We start from the raw sequence: 24969 nt of genomic DNA, 5'->3' as shown, positions 1-24969 counted from the left end.
CAAAATCCTATATTAAAGGTTACATTAAAGCAGTGGTTTTGATTGAGAGTAGAAGTGGATGTTGGGTACTGCACCACGGCAAAACTCCAAACATAGCAGTGTCCAAAATATCAGACACAAGGATACATACCTAAACTCTCATTCCCAAAATATTCAGAATTCACCAACTAGACTAGGGCATGTAAAAGACTATGACAAAATCTTTATTTGGTAGCCTTAAACATGGCAATCCCACATAAGAATACCATATTACGGAACCATTTGCTATTATCATAATGTTTTAGCTATATAGATGAAAGCGGTTCTTCTTCTTCCTCCTATTTTATTATTTATGTGGTGCCAGCAAAATCCGTAGCGCTGTACAATGGGTTCTTCACCCATTAACACACATGGCATGTGGAAAAAAAGTTGCTGATCATTGTACCATCACTTTAGCAAAATATTTCCCTACATTACTTTTTTTTACGATATGGATTTTATTGGTTCTGTTTCATAATTATTCTTGCTGGAATAACCTTAAGCAGGATACCGGATCAGACTTTACTCAGAAAAGAACAAACAGAGAATAACAGAAAACACAGCAAAGTGTCAGTTAACGAGAGAGACATGCAAACAAGTGGCATAAAATGTACATTGTATTCAACTATAGGAATCTGCACCAGATCCACTTGCTGATGAAGTCTAGCAAGCACACTCATTTTATGATGATGATTTACACTACTACTCCAACAACATTGTGTCCATCATCGTACAATGCATACCACATCTGTAGTTTCAAATTTAATTAATCTTTGAAAGCCCTATTGCTCCCACTAGCTTGGTTCATGTTGCTTTGAAAGCCCTATTGCTTCCATTAGCTGGGTTCTTATTCTCCTGCATGTAGGACCTCTAAGAATTCCTGAAAACCTTTCAGTAAATTTGCTGCTTTCTTCCTTCTGCTGGGTTTTCCTCCAGGTTGTCCAGCAGCATCCTCATATCACTCCATGTTGGAATGTTGAGGTAGCAACATCAGCCAATATCATATAACAAGTGTGGATAGTTGGACGGCTTCAGACCTTCACATTTTGCATAGTCATAGCTGATGAGAAGTATTTGTGACTAAAGATGGTTGCCTTTACAGAGATGCCAGATACTCTTAAAGTCAGCAGATGTACTAAAAAGTTCTTATTTGTATTCTTCATAAATTATATATAGGAAGGCCATATTACAGATAATCTACTATTTTTAATAATGACAAATGATGACAATTCTCCTTGAAGAACATACGGTGAATTCTAGAAATACGAGTTGCAAAAGCTACAGGAGACAGGAATCAGTTTAAATTGGACAACATGAGTCAAGCATCTGGATCACAGGGTCCACAAAAGACAGTTATCCAAGGTACTAGCTATAATGGATCCAGGCAGAGAATAGCTATGAGAGAGGAGGCTCTTGGTGAACATTGAGCATTTATGAAGAAGAACCCAGAAAGTGCAAAGGGAGCACACAAGAGAGCAGGTAAGTAATCTAGAAAGGTTTGAGAATTTGCCGCACTGCCTGTATGGAAATCAAAATGGTGCATGGAGACTCAAATGAAAAAATGCAAGTCGAATATAGCTAAAAACAGAAAGTGCTGGTGCGCAAGGATATTTACAGAGACACCTCAAGTGTTACGAAGTGTTTCTAGACTGCACATACAGTGGAACTGGTGTTATCCGACATTAAAAACATATATACCAAACACATATGTTTGTATACTTATAACCTGCCAAAATGCAGAGATGATTTCTGTAAAAGGGTAGACAAAAAGGGAACAGAGAAAGCACTCCTAGTGCAATAAAGTTATTCAAATCAGATAAAGAACAAATGCCCTGTGTAAGAATACAACTCACAAGTTGGGAGTAGTATAAGCCCCACTCAAAGCTATATCACCCAGGGAGGATCAGCCCTTAGAGTACATGTGATCCGATAGATGCTCCTGTGACCAAGGTGTCAGGTAAAAACTTTTATTGATATGGTATAAAAAAGCCTTCAAGCGACAAGATAAAAATCAAAGTCCACCGTTTGCTCACCAAATCCTGGGGAGTGAGATGCAGTGAAGTGATAACCGCCATCTTCCTCCCTCTGGAAATGGTCTTTCTAGCCGGTTTATATATTGTATTCACTTCTGTGTTTGCTGACAGAAAAGGCTGAGAATTATATGATAATGGACTTAAATATAAAAAGAGAGTATTAGAGGATGTTGTAGCAGCACCACCAATCATCATATGAGTGTGATCAACAAACCCAACAGTAGATGGAGCTACAGCAAGTGCATACAGTTAATACGAATGAACAGTTTATTCAAGGAATATATTTTCAATCATGTACGGTACCAGCTAAAATAATAAAAATTTCTTGTTGAAAAGATATTGATAAAATAAATTACTACAAACCATTCTTGGCTTTTTTGGCACTGATAATGATGGCCCAGGGTCAGACTGCAGCTCCCCATCCAGCTTTTCATTGTCAATAGACAACGTTGGGCAACTAAATATAGAGAGAGCATTTCCACTAGATTAGAGTTTACTACAATATTTTTTTATTTATTTTTTTAAACCTAAAATATACACAATTATGATCAACACAAGACAATGCCTTTCGTATCAACATGTATTCCTATGTTTTAGGGTTTTAAAAAAAAACAAAAAAATAATAATTATTCACATGTTACACCTAACTGTCTTGGCACAGCCAAAGCATACTATGTATATTAATTTACCTCCCATGGTATCATGAGCGTGAACGACGCTATCCTTGCAGTCCTAGTACACATAAGTAAGTCCAGAGCATCATGGAGTGGTATTGGCATATGTAAGTGCTGCTCGGGTAAGTGTGCTTTTTACTTATCTCCACTCCACAACTAAGCCCCGTAAACAATTTTATCTACCGGGGTGGGTAAATGAGAATTTGCTTTGGTGTGTTAAGGTGACAACCTCCCTCTTCTCGTTTTCTTCTCTTGTACTCAAAAGTAAAAGCACAAAGAAAATCCTTCTAGTGCAGTAAGTTAAAACAACATACGGGAGAAAATAGACCAACAGTAAACAGAGGATTTAAAGGGACACTGAAGGTAGCCAAAACACCTCATCTTATTAAAGTAGGCCCAATCCCCTTAACTCTGCAATGTAAAACATTGCAGTTTTTAAGAAACTGCAATGTTTACACTGCAGTGTTAAGATTACCTCTAGTAGCTGTCTACCAGACAGCCACTACTTTAGGCGCTTTCTGCATAGAGTTTATCTCAATGAAACGAGCTAGACCAGCACTTTAAAACACTCCACAGGAAAGCATTGATTCAATGCCTATCTTATGAAGCAGTAATGCGCCCGGCACCTGCTGTGCGTTAGGTTCCTGGATCACTGTTACGCTGTAAGCGCTGAGCCGCTGGAATCAGTTAGGTGAAAAAATGGGTTTTACACATTCTTAAGTGTGCGCAGGGAGGGGGGCCACGGTGGCAGAGGGAATCTATAATGTATTAAAGAAAACTAATAAATTGCAAATAAATGCAAATAAATTGTTACTAAGAGTTGCACTCACCTTTTACCTAATGATTCATTCGAAGGTCCCTTGATTCGTACATCCGGGTTAGTGTAAATGAGACTTCCTCCATAAACCTCCTCCTGGCAATCAAACAAATGTGTTAACTAAAAACACAAAACAATTAAAAAAAAAACTAAACAGTTCATATATTCTTATGTCATATGGTTATATTCTGAAACACACAAGCACATAGTGGGCAGAGGCACATGAGCATCAGGTCCCCAGTGATTCTCAAGGAGGATCATTGGATTGGATTGGACCAAAGAAGGAGTAAGTGATGCCTCCTCCACAACATTGCTGGAGGCAGAGCGGTAAGCAGCGCTAAGGAAGCTTTGGTGCTGGAAACAGGTAAATAAAACCTTTTATTTTATCATTTTTATCAAACATATGGACACTAAAGTTTGGAATACACTTTTGTATGCCTAACGTTCCTTTATATATACTACACAGTGACTGCGAAGGCATATATTAGATATACTTTATATAGATGTGTTCCCTGTTAAGGGTTAATATGTGTGTAGGGGTTTAGAGATACCCCTTTCTGTGTCATTAGAGATGTTACCTTTCAGCTTAAATAAGAAAGGTGAATTGTTAGTGTAGGACTCACCTAAGAGGTTGTGCCTTGATGTGGCAGGTAAGCTTACACTTTAACGGCCAATGGAGTGATACTAAAAAACCTCCAGTTATTTAAATGTGTATAGGGATTTGGGATAGTGTGCAAGTAACTCTTTTCTTTTGTGTTTTTTGTATATATTTATATAGTCATTGCCTCCTCATCGGGAGTAGTCAGAGTTTGAGCGCAGGGATTAATTTTGTATGTTTATATATTATAACTGCACAAATTAGATTTGAATGTATGAACTGCTGCTTAAATAGAGTATATAATAATCAATGTGACTATGCTCAGTGAACTGAAAAGCAGCATAAGCAGTATTATAGTTGTGAAAGGAGCACAAAACAAAGACATAGGTATTTCCAAACACCAGAACAAGCCTTTGTATAGAAAATTATTTTTCTAAGACAAGAACATAGCATTTTTTTTCAAGGGAGTTCTGATTCAAGTAACAGTATCAGATTAACAAATTAAAAGAACAACCCAGTCCCCTTGAGCACTTAATCTTGCTTTAGCTACGAACTATCAGTGACCGATGCCGGCACCTGTATCATGTGTCTAAGGAGACGTATCTGAATAAAATATGGGACTGGGTAATCAATAAAAACAAAGCAACATTAAATACAATTCTTCAGTTTTAATAAGAACTTGTAGAGTGAATATACCTCTATCTGTGCCTGTCCTGCTGGTGGCGAGTCACCCTCTTCTGGGTTTCTGCTGCCCGATTTCATTTCTTGCTTTTGTCGCTGGTGCATTATATATTCATATGTGCTGAGTTTTTCCCACACTGGGGTATAAAGAGAAAATTGGCTTCAGGCTGACATTATCATTTATACTCCAGAAAACAGTATCAATAGATATTCATATTACAATAATCTGTAAACAAATCAGGGACTGGATCCTGTTGCCAGAGATACATTTAGCATAGTAATGAAAGCGCATCTTGCTTTTAGATAACTTTAATAGAATGTATGTATTTTTAATGTTAAGAGTGTTCCTTTAAGGCATTCACGTTTCATTTGTTAAAGATAAAAGAATCTACATTTAACAATGAAACATTCTACCACTTTCAATCAGAGCTTGGAATACACAGTGAAAATGTTTTGTTTGACTTTCACAGCAATTATCATGTTATCGTGTTATCATGTGCAAACAATAGCATTTCTTGCAGCTATGGGAAACCTAAAAAACAAACTGCATTGGCTATCCCTGCAATCAGCAAGAGATATAGCAAACAAAAAAAATCCATCAGATAGTCCACTCTAGTACAGAGTACTGTATGTTATAAAGTGTAGGTTCTGTATTATTGGTCATATTTCCAGGTACAACCTCAATATAGATAGACCAGTGCTAGATAACGTTTTTTGACAGGGACCCAAAATCTGTACTTGGCATCAGATCCTCAAAACATTCCTTAAATGTTTCAAATGCAACATATATCAAAATAGTGTGGCTGTTTTCGTGGGGCCAGATGATTGTACTGTGTCTGTCCCAAACATTGTGAACCAACAAAAATAGCATATATACCCAATTTTGTGTCCTGAGGCAAGAACCCTTAAAAAAATAAGGGTGAGGGAGAATGATTTCCACTCAACAGCAGTTTAAAATAATAATAATAATAATTTGTCTATTTCGTGTTTTGTGTGATGTCTGGGCAATTTATTATTAATGTACATGCTGTAGTTTGCAGCATAGCACCCTCTCGTCTTCCGCAGTGAAGCCAGGAGATTCATAAGGCTCTTCCATCTGTCAATCCTAAGCAATTGTACACCAGAGAATTACGGTAGATGAACAGCAAGGCTAGCAGAGCTAAAGTTCAAAACAGAAACTCTGGCTCATCAATTTGTGCCCTTTAATTAACGCATTGAGATGTGAAATGCCCTGGTCTTACCACCAACAATTCACATTTAGCCCGTGACCAGGAGGTTCTCTATACAGCATGCAGAGGCGTAACTACAAACCACAGGGACCTAGTGTGAAAATTGCCCTGGGCCCCTCCCCCACATAGGTCTACTTCTCCCCTCCCCCATACGTCCACCCCCCCCACACACACATGCAGACAAAAAGATACACATGTAGACACACATATACACAGAGACACACACATACATACAGACACACAGATACACACACATACACATGCACACACATACGTACACAGAAACATACATACAGACACATACACAAACACACACACATATAGAGACACAAACAGAGCCATACATACAGACACACAAACACTAACACACACATGCAAAATGTTTAAGTCACCCACCTGTTTTCTACCTTTTAGGTGCAGGAGGGTGACTTTCCCTGGGGTCCAGTGGTGGCTCAGGCTGAGAATTTCCACTCTGACTCCTCATGCGCGTCTCTCTCTGATAGCTGTGAGGAGTGACCGAGGCAGTCACTTCCTCCCAGCGTCTGACGTCATCACAGGGGGCCCGGTCGCGCAGCGCTGACTGGTACCCCCTGGATATTCATTGTTATCGAGTGGCCCTAACAGCATGGGCCACCCGATGGACCCCTTCGATGCGACGATTACACCGTGCGGGCCGGGCCGCAACACATGGCGGCAGGAACCCGGTCGCAGGGGTCCGCAGGGCGGCCGTGCCCCCTAGAGTTGCAGGCCCGGTCGCAGCTGCGACCCCTGCGACCGCGGTAGTTCAACCAGTGACAGCATGTATTTTTGTTGAGGTCCTAAATGTACATTACTCATATGCATTTTTTTAACTAGTCCTGACATTTTTCAGTGCTGCAGGAGAGGTACATACATATATGCATACATATAATGCAAAACTTTGCTAAGGTTCCTTACATAAACAGAGAGACTAAAGCATGACTATCCCTGTGATACATTTGGGTATAATTGGAGACAACACAACACAGGAAAATAAGCAGAAGGCATGTTTTGGATCAACAGCAAAAACAGACTTGCGAAAGACTGAACTTGATGGACACATGTCTCTTTTCAGCTATGTAACTATTATCTGGAACCAGCATCATCGAGTAGGGATATGGCTGAGAAAGATAATTGTTGCAGACCTCAGTATTTAGACTTGCCAGTATCATTATTCCACAATACATTTTCCAATGAAATCAATATGAATGAATTCATCTTACTCAAGGTACACTAACCCATAGTGGAGTTCACTTGCTGGTATATCTAGGTGGCATTACATGGCATGGAGACATGTCAAACAAAATGCGTAATATGTAATAAAGCCCACTGTTGGTATGTACATTTACAGAAGCTTGAATGTATTCCATTGTTGGTGTGTACACAGGGATGTATATTTAACTCAGGGAGTTGTACATGCACAATTAGAAACATGGGTTCTCTCTCAGAGTGGCATATACCCCTTGATAGGAATTAGATCTGTCTCATGGTGAAAGAAAGGCAAAATACTGAGAGTGCTCTCGCCAATATATACACAATTACTTGATATACTTACAGAGGTAGATATGAAAGCAGAGCAGTTGCCCCAATAGTAGGATAGTGACAAAGCCCATTAGAGAAATTATTGCAGCTAGAGCCAAGATGGCGGCTGCCTGAGTTTCCACTGGGGCAGATGGAAGGAACGCATACCACACGCTAGTGAGGTTCTTTGAGACTACAAGACACAAGCAGAGAAAGGAGATTTGTTTAGTTAAACTCAGAGACCTTATGTTTACATAAACACAGGGCCGGCCTTAGGGGTGTGCGAGCTGTGCGGCCGCACAGGGCGCCATGGTGCAGGGGGCGCCCTGCGGCCGCATAGCTCACACGGCATGTCTGTTAGCCGCAATGCTAACAAGACATTTGCCTTGGGCGGCATTTTCCAGGGGGCGGCAAAAAAAGCCGCCCCCAAATGCCCAAGGCAAATGTCTTGTTAGCCTTGCGGCTAACAGACATGCCGGGCTGCTGGGCGGTCGGGCGGCGCTGGCGGGCGGCTGGCGAGGGAGCACTTCCTCTGAGCTGTATGCTCAGCTCCCTCGCGCGCCGCAGAGTGAGGCTGGGAGCCGGAATATGACGTCATATTCCGGCTCCCAGCCTCACTCTGCGGCGCGCGAGGGAGCTGAGCATACAGCTCAGAGGAAGTGCTCCCTCGCCAGCCGCCCGCACAGCCCAGCAGCCACTGGACCACCAGGGAGGAAGAGACCCCCCCCCCAGCATTCCCAAAGGTAAGGGGGGGGGGGTCTAAATAAATGTTAAAAAATGTGTTAATGTGGGTGAGTGTGTGTCTGTCTGTTAGTGTGTGTGTGTGTATGTTAGTGTGTGTCTGTGTCTGTTAGTGTGTGTGTCTGTTAGTGTGTGTGTGTGTGTGTATGTTAGTGTGTCTGTGTCTGTTAGTGTGTGTGTATGTTAGTGTGTGTGTATGTTAGTGTGTGTCTGTGTCTGTTAGTGTGTGTGTATGTTAGTGTGTGTCTGTTAGTGTGTGTGTGTATGTTAGTGTGTGTCTGTGTCTGTTAGTGTGTGTCTGTGTCTGTTAGTGTGTGTCTGTGTCTGTTAGTGTGTGTCTGTGAGTGTGTTTGTCTGTTAGTGAGTGTGTGTGTCTGACTGTGTGTGTGTGTGGCTGTCTGCCTGTGTGTGTGGCTGTCTGCCTGTGTGTGTGTCTGTTTGCCTGTGTGTGTGTGTGTGTGTGTGAGACTGTCTGCGCGTGTGTGTGTGTGTGACTGTCTGCGCGTGTGTGTGTGTGACTGTCTGCGTGTGTGTGTGTGACAGGGTGTGTGGGAAGGGGTAATGAGTGGGGGAGGGGGGGACGGGAAGGGGGGGCGCTGTGAAGATTTTTTGCACAGGGCGCCCAAATGCCTAAGGCCGGCCCTGCATAAACACATACATATATGATGGGTGATGTAATTCTGGACTATTCACTAAAGTTAGAATTCAAAGTCAAAATTACCAAACTAAAAAAAATATGTCCAATTCAGCTTTCTTTACGTTTGACTATTTTGTGCTTAAATTTGAAATTTACTTTGGATTCATACTTAGTGAATTAGTACTTAGTAAATAACCCAAAACCCTGTGTGTCTGACTTTCTCTTTCAAGCACCACTCCAGTATATAATTAGAGTGAGAGGGGCTGAATTAAGAATAGCAGACACAACTGGCAACTCCTTTTATTGGGGTATATATGTATATATGCACTACATGTGGGTCCAGATGCATTCATTCAGAATAAAATGCCACAAACCTTCAAAATGTTCATTGGTTCTTAACAATGCTGGGTCAATGAAGTATGCAGCAAACACATATGATGAAATTATAGTCAGGATAAATGTGCCCAGGAACCCAGAAATAAGACTGTTGAAAAATAGCCTAAAAGGTAAAAATGACAAAAATTCACAAAAAGAATTCCAAATAACAACTGAAACAATTAAGCCCTCCCCAGCTGACGCCGTGCAGACTTTCTGTGGCGGTCCAATCACAGACTTTCCAATGCAGCTCAATGAGAAGTATGTGCAAGACAGGTGGTCTCTGGAATTGCTGCCTGTTGAGTTTAGTTCCATTAAGCTTAACTAACCAGGAAGTAACAGTACATGTCTGTTTAAAAGCCAGGAGGTGTAACATGATTAATTTACAAAAGTGCCTATTTCTATAGAAAATAGGTCACACTCTTCACACATAAAGCACTTCAACATGCTAAAGTGACAGACTGACTTACTGTGCCAAAAAGTATATTCACCATCTTCATAGCAAGGGATTTGGTAAATCCTATTATAGTAATTTTATGATAGTCATGGCACGGCATATGCAAATGTGGGCTTAAAAATGCAAACATTTCAGATCCTCTTGCCAGAAAAAGCTTTATAGATTATATACCCAATATATCTTCTGCTAGGTACATTATATGCATTATGTGTCTACGATGCTCTAACTGCTGAGATCTATAGTATTCTTACCAGTAATTTTTGCCTCCCACGCAGTTATTGAGCCATTTGCAGTGATGATCAAAATGACTGACACATTTATTACACAAACTGCAGTGCTTTGATTTTGGGCCCCTAGAAACAAAAAATTACAGTGAGATTTACTATTCTCATGAATGTACACAAGTGTTTGTAGAGAGAAACTAAACAGAGATACACAAAGGAAGACATTTGAACGATTCTACTTTATTCAAAGAACCCATCAAACTCTTGTATTATTCTAGAGCAGGGGTGGCCAACAAGTGGATCTCCAGCTATATATAACACCTGGACATCACATCTTGGTCATATCTATTCTACAGAGCCAATATGTTTCACACCAGAGATTGGCATTCCTTTGTACAATTAATTTTGGTCTAGACAGACCAAATGTGGCTATGGTACCAGGAGTGTCCTAGCGCCCCACCACTCTTAGTAGTCTAACCAATTTAGAAAGGTTTAACTTATTCCCTGGGTACTGCTTCCGCTCCTCGTCTACTTCCAACAGAGATCCAGAAGCTCCTAGTTAGAAGCTTCTGTTCGTTTTCCTGAGCTTGTATAGCAGGGGGTAGCTCAGACAGAAATCTTCCAGCTTTCTCAAAAGTCAGGAGGTGGTGCCAAGTGTACCCCAGGTAAAAAGTCAAACTATTTTAAAAGAGTTGGACTACAATGGGGGGAGGGGAGGGCAGGGCACTCTTGGCATCATAACCACTGCAAAACCATTTGGGTGTACCTGAGCATGCCTATTCCTGTAATTTTCCATCCATCTCCGTTGTAAAGTTCTAAGGGAGAGGCCCCAGTCCACTCCAAGCACCCTAACAACTACAGCTTACTGTAATGGTTTTAGTGCTTGGATTGTTCCTTTAAATAGGAAAACAGCCTTGTTAATGTTTAACAGATGGTTCTTAAAGCTTTATGGTATGCTGGTTTCTTTCAAGGGACACTATAGTCACCAGAACAACTACAACTTATTGCATTTGTTCTGGTGAGTAGAATCATTCCCTTCAGGCTTTTTGTCTTTTCAGATAAAATGCAGTGTTTACATTACAGCCTAGTGATAACTTCCCTGGCCACTCCTCAAATGGCTGCTAGAGCTGCTTCCGATCTCAGTCTTGCCTAGTGTGCATCACAACATATCAGTATCTCCTCCCTCTGCATGCAGACACTTTACTTTCCTCATAGAGATTTATTGATTCAATTCATCTCTATGAGGAGATGCTGATTGGCCAGGGCTATGTTTGGCTTGTGCTGGCTCTGCCCATGATCTGCCTCCTTCACAGTCTCAGCCAATCCTATGGGGAAGCATTGTAGTTGGCTCGGAACAACACTTCTGATGATGTCAGCAGACAGCTTGCTGGTCTGAGGCAGACAGGGGCAGAGCCAGCAGCTTCATGCTTGAATACAAGAAAGATTTTTACTATATTTAGAAAGGCAAGAGAGGTCCAGGGGGCTAGATGGTGGTTTTAATACTATAGGGTCAGCAATATATGTTTGTGTTCCTGATCTTATAGTGCTCCTAAGTAAAAGTAACATATATACATATCAACTTTCCAATGTCTTCCCATAAACAACTGGTGGAGTCTCTGAGCCACTGACCTATCCCAGAATTCTATATGTACATTAAACATGTATATTCCTAGTTACCCAAAGAATGCAATTAACAAATTAATATGAAGAAATAAACAAGAATGTTTTGACGTACACATCCACCTCACAGATGTAGCAGTGCATATTTTCAATGACATGGGCATGTTTGTTGCGGTCAAACACGGGAAGGGGACCAGGAGAGCCCTTGGCACGCACATTGTCATCAGCTGGATTGATGGTAACAGCTAGGAAGTGAACAACCAGGTGCAAAGCGAATAAGGCACCCATACACTGCAAATTGATAGTTAAGGTATAATCATATTCAGTCAAAGCTTTTTGTGTAGACACATTGTACTTTCTTGGAACCCAAATATTCTAACAGGATAATGATGGAGGAAAAGTGACCTTCAATGAGCTTTTAAACTAGGTTCACCAACATTTAAATCTGCATAACAATAAGCAAACCAAGTTATTTTAATTTTAAAGTGTACAGGATAGAAGACAAATACACAAGAAATACAGGGTTATGTGAGCAGATGCAACTGGGAAATTTCCAGGGGGGGGGGGGGATGAAAGGGAGATGAATGACTCATCCGTATGGACCATTAGGCAGTTGAGACAACTAAATAACGAAGGACTCATGAGTCAATAAGGAACACAGTCAGAAGTAGGGCAAAGATAGTAAGGGAGATGTGTTGCGACTGCAACATAAAGGACTTGGAGTGTTCTTGCATTTGGGCTCTAGACAGGGCTACCACACCAACACATGCAAATAATGTGCATGAACAATATCACAGCCCTATATTTTTATGCAAGTATATTTCATCTTTTGTTTTAAAACCACCTACGTCTATTGGACTGAGCAATCCTCACTTGCTCCACAGAATGTGAGTATGGTTTTTACAAGTCTACCTGAACTTTTTCTTTACGGGAGAAAATTTGTGCTGTAAATTGTTAAGTCAAAGGATACAATATAACCAGCTGCCAGCCAATGCGGAGGTAATAGTGGAACAAGAATTCCAAATCCTACGATTGCAAAAAAGAGGTATGTGACCCAGGCAACAAACTGCAATGGATGAGGAGGCCAGCTCCAGCCATTTTTCCTTGAATGTTGAGGGGACTCTGCTGATACATCACCAACCTCCTTTGCAGGAACCACCGTCTTCGAAGATTGCTTCTTGCAGTTAGTCATCTGGGAAGAGTTCAGACCAATTAAATTGTATAAGGGCAATATGCAACCTTCACAGTAATGTTATAGATCTTGATGTGAGACAGACCTTATAGAAGATATATGGAAAACCCAAAGAATCTAAATCATAGTGACATCACGGCAACAAAATGCAAATTAATACGGTTACTTTGCATGTTTTGTTTTTAGATTAAAGGTATATTATTATAGTCACCAATACCACTTCAGCTTAATAAAGCGTTTTTTGTGTATAGATCATGCCTCTAAAGTTTCACTGTTCAATTCTCTGCCATTTAGAAGTTGAATCACTTCTGTATCTGTTTATGCAGTCCTAGCCACACCACAGCCTACATGAAAACAAAATGGTTTCCTTTTTAGTGATAAGTAACCTACTTTAAAAGACGTATCTTCAGCTCTGTAAATCGAACGTTAATCACACACAAGAGAGTCCTGTAGGATCTAGCTAGCTATTAACAGAACAGGAGATACGAAATTCTAAATTAAACTGAATTTGCAATAAAGTAAGTGTAAACATTAGACGACTCGTTACAGGAAGTGTTTAGGAATTGAGCAGTTAGACTACAGGGGCATGATCTATACACCAAAAGTGCTTCTTTAATGCTTTTTGGGTAGCTCTATTTCATATTTCTATTTATTTATTTCTCTATTTCATATTTCTATTTATTAATTTATTTTGTTCATTAACCTCTTTTTAGTTATACATATGACAGTGTAGGGACTACTTTTTCATATGGGGAGCATGATCTTTGGCATTATTTTTTTTGCAATGGTTGGAGTTTCAGCAAAGTTCCATTTCACTAATTTAGCCTCAATCCACTACTCAAAAGAATCCCACAGAAAGTCAATTGTTGACACTATGGTAATCATGCATCAGCAGACTCCTTCCAAACTGCTGTGAAGAACAGGAAAAAAGACTGCCTGATGGGAAGGGGGAGGATCTATTTATACCAGTTTCAGAGGTTTATTTCCTGTCCTTTCTGCTGTGAGGGGAGGAGCTAACCCATGAGTAAATGCTGCCATGATTCATCAGGAAATATATAATAGTTGCACCCATAAATCCATTTCCCCATGCAATTTTATAGCTTCTTAGTGCAGCACAATTCAAAACGTTATTAATATTTAAAAGCAGGGACCTCTGGTGGCAGCATTGACAAAGGGCAGTTAGTCCTTGCCAAATACACCAATAAAATATTGCACCTCCTCTTTTATTACCTACGTGTTATAAAGGGATGAAAAATGTTACCAACAATTTGTATATATTTTATGCTCTCATAGTAAGTGTCGCCATGACTTTGAAGAGAAGTGGCCGAGGGCTAGTTATATTAAAAACCAAAAAAAAAAGTGGTTCACTTGAACTGTCAGGGGTATTTTCTACAGTGGGAAAAGTTAGGAAATCTAAATTAATTTAAAATTTAAGTTAAAAATAGACTAAATGGAAATTTTCCCTAATCAGCCATGCTTTCCATTTAGCTATTATGGCTTTAAAGGAACAATCCAGGCACATAAAGCAGTCCAAAAATAGCACCACAAATACAGTGTGCAAGGCACTTAACTCAAATATATGTGTATAAAACCTTTAAAATAGCGGCATTATTATTATTATCGCACATTTATATAGCGCCAACAGATTCCGTAGCGCTTTACAATATTAAAAGAGGGGGGATTTAGCTATAAATAGGACAATTACAAGAAAACTTACAGGAACGATAGGTTGAAGAGGACCCTGCTCAAACGAGCTTACAGTCTATAGGAGGTGGGGTGTAAAACACAATAGGACAGGGAATAGCAATCATAATAGGTGGGAGTGAAGCAGAGCTGGAGGAGAGAGTAAAGTGCTGCCCTTCAGGAAAGAGCAAGAGACAGGTATGTGAGGTAGAGGTTACTCTCGGACGTCATAAGCTTTCCTAAAAAGATGGGTTTTAAGGCACTTTTCAAACGATTGAAGACTAGAGGAAAGTCTGATGGCAGTAAGCAGGCTGTTCCATAGGAAGGGAGCTGCCCGCGAGAAGTCCTGCAAGCGTGAGTTGGCCGCATGGGTGTGAGTAGTGGACAGGAAAAGGTCAGAGCGGAGCGGAGAGACAGAGACGGGGCATACCTATGGATCTGTGAAGATATACAAGAGGGGCTAGAAATGGTCACTGCTTTATATGTATGGGTTTTTAAATTGACTTCTATAGAATACAGGAAGCCAATGTAAGGGCTGACAAAGGGGTGAGGTGTGAGAGGGCCGCCTAGAGAAGAAAATCAATCTGGCGGCAGCATTCATTACAGACTGTAGCAGGGCAATACGGTTTTTGGGAAGACCAAAAGGAGAGGGTTACAATAATACATGCGGGAAATTACTAGAGCATGGACAAGCTCTTTGGTACCATCTTGCGCAAGAAAGGGGCGGATGCAGGCTATGTTTTTAAGATGGAATCTACAGGATTTGGTAACATGCTGGATGTGAGGCTCAAAGGTGAGGCTAGAATCAAATATGACACCAAGACAGCGCGCTTGCAAGGATGAATTGATGTGGATACCACTGACTTGAAGGGAGAGCGAAAGAAGAGGATCAGTATTAGGTGGAGGAAAGAAAAGGAGTTAAGTTTCAGAGAGATTTAGTTTTAGAAAGCGGGAGGACATCCAGTCAGAGATGGAGGAAAGGCAAGCAGTGACACGTTGCAGGACGGCAGGGGAGAGGTCTGGGGAGTAGAGATATAGCTAGGTGTTATCAGCGTACAGGTTGTAGTGGAATCCAAATGAGGCAATAAGTTTGCCAAGAGAGACAGTATAAAGAGAAAATAGAAGGAGACCAAGAAAAGAGCCTTGGGGGACTCCAACAGAGACAGGATGAATGAAGGAGGTATTATTAGAAAAGGAGACACTGAATGAGTGTTGGAAGAGATAGAAGGTAAACCAAGAGAGGACAGTGTCACAGAGAGCGAGTGATTGAAGAGTTTGAAGAAGTAGAGCATGATCAACGGTGTCAAAGGCACCAGAGAGGTCAAGAAGTATGACTATGGAGTAGTGGCCTTTGGATTTAGCTGTGATTAGGTCATTAGTAACTTTGATAAGAGCAGTCTCAGTAGGGTGGAGGGGACGGAAGCCAGATTGAAAAGGGTCAAGGAGAGAGTTGGAATTGAGGAAATGAGACATACGGGTAAAGACAAGTCTTTCCAGAAGCTTTGAGTAAAAAGGGAGCAGGGATATGGGATGATAGATAGAGGGATGGATGGTTCAAGGGATGTTTTTTTCAGGATAGGTACTACAGTAGCATGTTTAAGGTTAGCAGGGACAATGCCAGAAAAGAGAGAGCAGTTGAAGATGTGTATTAAGGAAGGCACAAGACAAGGGGAGAGAGATCTGATAAGGAGAGATGGGACAGGATCAAGCGGGTAAGTGGTGGGGCGAGAGGAAATGAGAAGCGCAGCAACCTCTTGTTCAGTATCCGGGGAGAAAGTCTGAAGGGTAGGAAAGGCATAAAACACTTTATTTAGCAAGAAGCTTAAAAACTCTTATTTGAAAAAAAAAAAGAAATACAGCAAATAAACAGGACTTCGTTAATCCACCGAATCCTCAGCTGTTTGATGAAGCACATGACTTGGAGCGAAACAGGTCACGGAAGGAGCTTCTTTTATCATCTTCAGGGGCAGAGTGTATTCAGATGTGCGGAAGATCACAGTATATCAATACAGAGTGTGTTTGGGGGATTTACGGGGGCCCTGTTTATATGCTGTATTTGTGTTTTATTTTTATTATGAGTTTTTAAAAGAACACTATAGTCACCTAAACAACTTTAGCTTAATGAAGCAGTTTTAGTGTATAGATCATGCTTCTCAGGTTTCATTGCTCAATTCACTGCTATTTGGGAGTTAAATCACTTTGATTCTGTTTATGCAGCCCTTGTCACACCTCCCCTGACTCTGATTAACACAGCCTCCATTAAACAAAACAAATGGTTTCACTTTCAATCAGATGTCATTTACCTTAAACAATTGTATCTCTGTAAATTGAACTTTAATCACATACAGGAGGGTCTAGCAAGCTATTAACATAGCAGGGGATAAGAAAATCTAAATTAAACAGAACTTGCAATAAAGGAAGGATAAACTTTAGATGACTCTTTACAGGAAGTGTTTAGGAAGTAAGTCACATGCAGGGAGGTGTGAATAGGGTTTATAAACAAAGTGATTTAACTCCTAAATGGCAGATAATTGAGCAGTGAGACTACAGATCTATACACCAAAACTGCTTCATTAAGCTAAAGTTGTTTTGGTGACTATAGTTAGTGACTTTAATATTTGTGCCAAGTAAAGTTTTTAACAATATTGTTCTACCAGCACCTCCCTGCCCTTTGTGTCATCCACGGAGCTAATAGGAGCAGAAGGTGTGCTTGACTTTTCAGTGAGCAGTATTACAGCTCTCTGAGAACAATAGGTGTTACAGCACAGATACCTCTGAATGAGAAGCGTCTGATCAAGTAGTCTGTGCTCGTGAAAAAGGTGAGGGCTTGCAAAAACTGCTGACTGGAGAAACGTGCAGAAATAATTATAAAACATGCCTGCTTTCTTTCTGGGTATATCTACTAAATTGTTAAAAAAAAAAAACACAAAAAAAAAAAACCCCATTCCAGTGGAGCATTAGGAAAACATACCTGTATTTGCAATGTTTACTTGTCTTTGTCCCTAGTTATAGTGGGCCCACTCCCAGTGTGTGCCATAAAAATGAGAGGCTCTCTCAGCTCTACATACCTCTCCTCCTCCCACATTGTCACAGAGGAGGCCTGACCTCCAGCGATGGTCCAGTCCAATGCTCATCATAGAATAGCGTTAGGGACCAGATGCACAAGAGCATTCGAGCTTCCCGCACTTAATCAGCACATACTGAGATATTTGTACTTGTATGCCAGGTGATAGTTACACTCCCAGCATACATGATTTTGTCATCCAAGAACTCTGTTTCAGACTGCCAAATATCAATTCTGTGCATATTTTACTTTCTGGTGTAATGGAAGTTTGTGTCTGCCCTCTCTTCATCCAAACCTTCTTAACTGCTGCCCACCTTCCTCCCTAGAATCTCTGCTATTTTTTTATTTTTTATCTTTTACCCTCTCTCCCTTCATCCCCAGCCTTCTCTGAGTCGGTTAAATGGTTCAATCATTGGATGTCTGCATGGCGTGGGGCATGTGGAGCAGCTCTGGGGGCTTCACCCAGCACTGGATTTAAGGTAAGTAAAACTTATATTTATGAAAAAGGATGATTGGAGTAACCAATGCTTCAGGGGTTCCAAATTTCAAAGGAAGAGAGATAAATGACACAACGAAATAGGACTTTATCCCACGTTAGGTACCAGTCATTACAACTGTGGAAGAAGGCCTGAAAGAGGGGAGGGGTTACAAAAGCTGCAGACTACAGGTAAACAATTTGTGCAAGACATTTTTAGATATATCCCCAAAGAAAAATGCATAATTAAATTATTGCATGTTATTATTGCGGGCATATCTACTAAATAGTGCTGTTTTTATCTAGTGGAGTGGTGCTTTAATTTTCCCTGGTTACATGTTAATTATAAGTATTGCTGGGGAGTCAGAATTTTTGCATATTAAATCTGAATGAAAAAAAAACTGGAGTAAAAATAGTTGACCTCGTCACAATTTGGCTATTTTTTTATTCCGTTTTGCCATTCGGATATTCTGAGTTTAGTGAGTAACCCTGATAGTTTACGTAGCAACTCTGTTACAACTGCTGGACTCTGGTAAGCAAAGCGTTAAAGCTAGAGAGTCACTGAATTCAATCAACAGAATGATTTCACCTGTTAAAAAAAAAGCTGCTCATGCAAAGAGCTAGAAGAATGTAAGCTCTTGTATTAGGATCTACGAGAATTGGTAGCTCCTTTTTTCTGTTTAAAATGTTTCTGGGTTGGTAGTTAGAAAAACTCTTTAGGATCCTAAACAGCTTCAGGATTGTGAAAATTCTTAGAGAAAAAGAGGTGTAATGTGAAGACATTGAGGTAAGGTTTGTGGCAGTTCTATAGAGATTATATTATGGGATATAATATGACTGCTGAAAGAAGCATATTGTGCTTTAAAGAGACATTAGAGGCATTAAAACAACTTTAACTTAATGAAGCAGTTTTGGTGTATAGATCATGCCCCTGCAGTCCCACTGATCAATCTCTGCCACTTCAGAGATAAATCACTCCTTGTTTCTGCAGGATCTAGAAGGCTATTTCACATAGCAGGAGATAAGAAAGTCTAAGTTAAACATCATGTTTTAAAATAGGGATCAACTGATATATAATTTTTTTCAGAGCTGATACCGACTATGGGTCGCCTTTTGGGACAATTGTCGATACAATTGTCTTACATTTAAAGTTTTGAAAAAAAGTAACATCTCTACACAAATCTAGCATTAACTGAACATACTGACCGCAATCACACTACTATCACCCTTAGACAGCCTGTACATTGCTGGGGTGAGTGAGATCTCCGCATGTACAGTGCTGTTATTAATAGGAGTGTGATTGCTGACAGCTATCACCAAGTCAGCCAGCCCAGTACAATACAGTAGATTATTCAGTCTCCGCTCCCTGCCTATAGCTGAGCTCCGCAGAAGACAGTGTGTGGTGACTGGAGGAGGTAAATTATCAGTAATATTGGAAAATTACATGGCAGATTTCGATAATCTGTAAAATGCTGAATATCGTCATTGATGATAGTTCTATCCATAGTTTAAACATATGACTTTTCCTCTCAGTAAGTGTTTAGGAAGACTGTGTAAGTCACATGCACGGAGATGTGACTATAGCTGTATAAACAAAGTGATTTAAATCCTAAGTGGCAGAGAATTGAGCAGTGAGACTGCAGGGGCATCATCTATACACCATAACTGCTTCAGTGAACTAAAGATGTCTTGGTGACACTACAGTGTCCCTTTTAAAAGACTTATCATACATTACAATACAGGGTTGACTACCTCTAAGGAATCAACCCCAGCTTGCACATCCACTAAATGTTTACTGTTAATACCTTGTCAACGTATTGATGGGCAGTGCAAGAAAGGTGCTGTCTTGCAGTATATAAAATTCAAACACTATAGGAAGGAAAACAAGTTATTAAACATTGTGGAAACCTTGAGCCTAGGCATTCTACATACTGCAGGGTAGCACTTTACATATGCGGCTAGTCAACCTAAAGTGATCTGTGTTAGCATGGCGAATCTGGCAGCCTTTTCCATTTACTGTGGAGGAATTGGAAAGCCGATGATTATGAAAGCGAATGAATAATGTTTTCTGTAAATAAAGGGCAAGGCTCATTTGTATCACATCTTGAAAGTTAGCAGCCATTACCACTAGTAGGGAATGGGATCAATCGGGCTCCACTGGCTAGGATCACCACCGCATGGTTAATGTATTGATTGACATTTCAGTAGACTCTGTGTCCAACTTGTATGGCTGAGTTCAAAATGCCACATGCAGCCTGCAAATTAATACCTTAACAAACGGGATAATGAAGAGTGTCACAGCCCTGGAGATATGGTTCCACTTGATTACCCTGGATACTGTGAGTAACTAAAATAGCAACAAAACCACCTATGCCATTTAATGGGACACTCTACAATTGGTGTCACTGGCAACGGGATTGCTCCCAACTTTGCCTCAGTCCTCCTGACAATATGTAGGAGCTGCTCTGTTTGATGATCAGAAGGACTTTTGTAGCACACAGCTCCATTTTCTTCCAGACATATACTAGTGGCTGGAAGGTTAGTAAGAAATGATTTTATTATTTCTATATATACTATAGCCTCATTAGGGGATAAACAAAACAGTCATGCATGTAAAATTCCAATCTGCTTGCAAATGACAAACAGTATGTTTCAACACAAAGTAATACAAAAGAATAACGATAAATCCTTTGGGGTAAAATATTGCTATTCCCTTAACATCTGGCAGCAGACCTTTGCCAGATATTTTCTGTGAATAATATCTGTAACTCCTAACTTAGCCAAGATTTCATTCTGATATGCAAATAGCCCTGGTTCTTTTTGTAACCAGCTTGAGATCTGAGCACGGCTGCAGGGAATTAGCTGCCTCTATAGAGGATCCCGCAGTATCGCGGGATCCCCAATACACCACAAAGCTGTACTCTTGCGCATGCATGAGAACTGCAGTGACATCTGCTCCAAGGACGACCATTCTGGACAATGATGCCATCACCCTAGAGGGACAGGTTCAGGTAAGTAAACTCTCCTTTACCTTCCCCTGTCGACCACTGCACCCATAACTGTGATGTCACCATAGCAACAAAGTCCCCAAATGGTGACAGTGTCGCTTTAAAGGAACACTGTAGCGTTAGGAATACAAACATATATTCGTAACGCTATAGTGTTCTAGTCCCTATTTAGATTCTACACCCCCACTGCAAGAAAAAATAAGAGGGGGTAGCATTTTACTTTGAGATGAAAAAGTCAGCAAGGTCAGAAACTGCAAGGAAGGGTGCAAACAGGATAAATGTGGAAAACTGTTGCTTTTGCCATTGGCTTGTAAACTTACCAGAGTTGATTCAGCCTATCAGGCTGGTTGCTGGAAGCTCTCGATGAGAAGAAAAATAACTATTATATGAAGACTTTTCTCTTTTTTGGTAGCTGCCCACAAAATATGTGTGCATGTGAAGATGCATGAGGTCTAAAATGAGTTGAAACTTGCAAATTGACAACTTGAAAACTTCCTGTAAGTCTGATAGTCGCAGGGTTAATAATCCATGTGGTTTAAGATGGCATTGTTTCTGAGGTATGGAAAAAAATTAAAATCCAGTCTGGAAAAACTTCCATGATCATAACTGGGTATAGCTGTGTAGAGTACGGGAACACTGTCTGGACCAGTCTGAATTGGGTGAGGATTTGTGTTCAAGGCCCATATCAATTTGCAGAAATTGGACTGTAAAATAAGAAACTGTGGGTGGAAAAAAAAAAAAAACACAGGTGATTATTTGGTTTAACCTCACAGCCGGCATGACACACTGACTTACATTCTGGCTAGCTTTCCCCACTGTGGAGAGTCCATAATTAAAGCGCTATTGAAATGCTCTCATTTTACTATGGGCAGCAGGAGAGCATCCATTGATGCACTCACGCTGTTCTGAATAGAAACGTTTTCCTCCTGTGTTAGACCCAGAAACTACTAAGGATGAAATTCTGAATTTCAAACAGGCCGCCAAACTAGGGACAGAGGGATTGTGCAGAAACATGGCTAGTGCGAGAACATGTGACCTTTATCTACTCATGACTGACTAATAATGAAATGTGGAACAAGGAAAAGCTGAGAGATATATCAGCCAATTCTGCTTCAATATACGTCAACAACCGGTTATCAGAGGTCGGGGAGATTGTCCATTTATGAAACCAGGAAAAGGTATTACAGAAAAAAAATCCAAGAAGCCGAACTACTTGCGCACAGGTAGTGCTACCTAAAATTGATTTGAAGGACCAAAAAGAAACAGATGTTTCGGGGTTTTTTTTGTTGTCAAAAGTGTTATGTTTGAAGTACATCAAAACATTATGGCTAATGTAGTTGGCAAATTCTAGTGAGCTGACAACGATATCGGGATTATCAGGAGAGTTGTAAAACTTGGGCCAAAAATGGAACGGTTCTAACGCTGTCTACCCAAAGCCGTTTCAATTTGACTGCGATGATCTTTACAAATCAATGCATGGACAAATCCCTGTACTTTCCGATCACATAACAAAAAATTAACAGTGATTTACCAATTAATAAAACCGAGACTAGAAATTAAATCTGAGCATCATAGTGGTAGTTATTCCATGGAGTACCCTGGCGACTGTCCTGGTAATAGCCAAACAGTTGTGCAATGGTTTGCCCTCTTCCCTGGGTCCCGCAGGGCACCTGCTCACCTTGGTTCTGACTTCTGCAGAACTTAGAAATTAAATGAAAATACTTATATTGTTCTTTAATATTTACTCTTTACAAAACACACACTAGATAGATAGATATTTGAAAAGTTGAAACATGGCAACACTGTTTCTTAAATCTAAGGTACATAGATCCTGGCCAAAATAGTGTAAAGCTCCCATAGGTTGGACCACAATGCCGTTATCTATGGATTAATACATTGTATTTTATTTGCATACAAGTTCCACAAGTGCTGGCTATTGTGTGTGTGTGTGTGTGTGTGTGTGTATGTATTTGTGTTTATTTAATTTTTTTTTATCAAGTTTTAGAATCCATTTAGCACAGCTGGTGATGTAATTTGGCACGTATCACCGCCATGCTGTCTGGGGTACCACTTGACTGATGGCAACTGAAATGGACTCTGCCTGGCATTTTAACTCCCAATAATCTCAGGCAGCACTGAGACATTGACCGGTTTTATTGAATGCTTGCACCAACCTTCAATAACATTACATATATTTTAAATGTGCTGTTTACCCTGCCATGACATTGAATAGCTTGTACACGCCTTCGTGGCACTACAGGCGTGTTGTAATCATATGGGGGGGGGGGGGGGGGAGACACCAATTTGGAGTTCTGGAGATATTTATATCACTCAAGCAACATTCTTTTAGTTTTTAGTGTGTATATATTTATTTATTTATTTTTTATTAATTCTCCAGAATCCATGAATGACAGTATATTTCCATAATATACTGTATGTGTGTATATAATCTTCAAAGAGCTGCTGAACAGATATACAAAACACAATTATTCCTAGAAAAAAACAAAAAAAAAAGCGGCATATACTCCTCGAATTTCATATAATTTGCAGCAGCAATCCCCATATAAAAAGACATTGATCTTATCCTCCTGCCACAATAGTAAATATACATCAGGTAAAACAGTTACCCTGTGCTACACAGAATACACTCCCTTCTGTTTACTGCAATCCTATGCACCAGCCCCACATTTATTATAGAGAATAAAATATATAGATGCTCGCTCACCCACCCCCTGATATAGTTACACAGCAGCACCAACAAGCACAGAAACTGATTACCTCCTCTGTATCCTGGGCTCAATGGGAGGTCACTAACAACACTGCAGACATGAAGTGTACACTGAAAGGAGGGGGGTTTGGGAGGATACAGTATGGTGTCTGGTAAGGATCAAACTACCTTTACAATTATCAGATTGAGCTGGTAGCTAAAACAATCAAGGCAGCAGTGTGGGAAGCTAGTTTGTGCTTTGTAACATAGCAGCACAAACCTGCTCTGTAATTGTTATGTAGCAATGTTATCTGTACGCACAGTAGTATACATTCACAAATCATATATATATTTTTAATAACAATGTACACTATGTATAAAGCATGGACAAGTTACCAGGTTATTGAGTGGAAATAAAAAAAAAAAAAAAAAAAAAAAAACAAACAGTGATGTTGATATTGGCAGAAATCTTTTAAAGGTTGAACATTACAAAAAATATTCCCCCCTCGACTTCAGGTGGAAAGGGGTTTTCAATCACCCCCTCACCCCTCCCCATATATATATTCCCCATATATATACTGTAAAGCGCTGCAGAATTTGTTGGCGCTATATAAATAACGTAGTAGTAAGAATATATATTTCCTACCTGTTCTATGTTAAATTTTGTATATATTGTGTATTAAAGGACCACTCTAGGCACCCAGACCACTTCAGCTTAATGAAGTGGTCTGGGTGCCAGGTCCTTCTAGGGTTAACTAATTTTTTTATAAACATAGCAGTTTCAGAGAAACTGCTATGTTTATCAATTAGTTAAGCCTTCCCCCTAATCCTCTAGTGGCTGTCTCACTGACAGCCGCTAGAGGCGCTTGCGTGATTCTCACTGTGAAAATCACAGTGAGAGCACGCAAGCGTCCATAGGAAAGCATTATGAATGCTTTCCTATGTGACCGGCTGAATGCGCGCGCAGCTCTTGCCGCGCGTGCGCATTGAGCCGACGGGGAGGAACGGAGGCGGAGAGGAGGAGGAGAGCTCCCCGCCCAGCGCTGGAAAAGGGTAAGTTTTAACCCTTTTCCCCTTTCCAGAGCCGGGCAGGAGGGGGTCCCTGAGGGTGGGGGCACCCTCAGGGCACTCTAGTGCCAGGAAAACGAGTATGCTTTCCTGGCACTAGAGTGGTCCTTTAATATTGTTTTTGTAGTT

The 24969-nt window shown here is 40.5% G+C and overlaps 1 protein-coding gene across 3 annotated transcripts in view; it reads right to left on the bottom strand.

The window, feature by feature from the left end:
- Positions 1-23914, bottom strand: part of ZDHHC1 (zinc finger DHHC-type containing 1) — a 40985-nt gene extending 17071 nt beyond the window's left edge. For 2 of the 3 annotated variants that reach the window (XM_063437341.1, XM_063437343.1), the window contains exons 1-10: positions 23795-23861; positions 21386-21784; positions 12614-12835; positions 11759-11934; positions 10051-10152; positions 9342-9466; positions 7624-7782; positions 4837-4958; positions 3556-3638; positions 2415-2508 (exon numbers count right to left, since the gene is read on the bottom strand). In XM_063437341.1, coding sequence (XP_063293411.1) covers positions 2415-2508; positions 3556-3638; positions 4837-4958; positions 7624-7782; positions 9342-9466; positions 10051-10152; positions 11759-11934; positions 12614-12835 — 1083 coding nt within the window. In that variant the 5' untranslated portion in view covers positions 21386-21784; positions 23795-23861. Of the gene's footprint in view, positions 1-2414; positions 2509-3555; positions 3639-4836; positions 4959-7623; positions 7783-9341; positions 9467-10050; positions 10153-11758; positions 11935-12613; positions 12836-21385; positions 21785-23794 lie in introns of all 3 variants that reach the window. The other variant, XM_063437342.1, reaches the window with a different exon arrangement.
- Positions 23915-24969: the final 1055 nt, after the last annotated feature.

This window comes from Pelobates fuscus, chromosome 12, assembly GCF_036172605.1.
Source record: "Pelobates fuscus isolate aPelFus1 chromosome 12, aPelFus1.pri, whole genome shotgun sequence".
Taxonomy (NCBI): domain Eukaryota; kingdom Metazoa; phylum Chordata; class Amphibia; order Anura; family Pelobatidae; genus Pelobates; species Pelobates fuscus.
The sequence above is the reverse complement of the archived record's forward strand: the minus strand, read 5'-3'. Positions and strand labels throughout refer to the sequence as shown.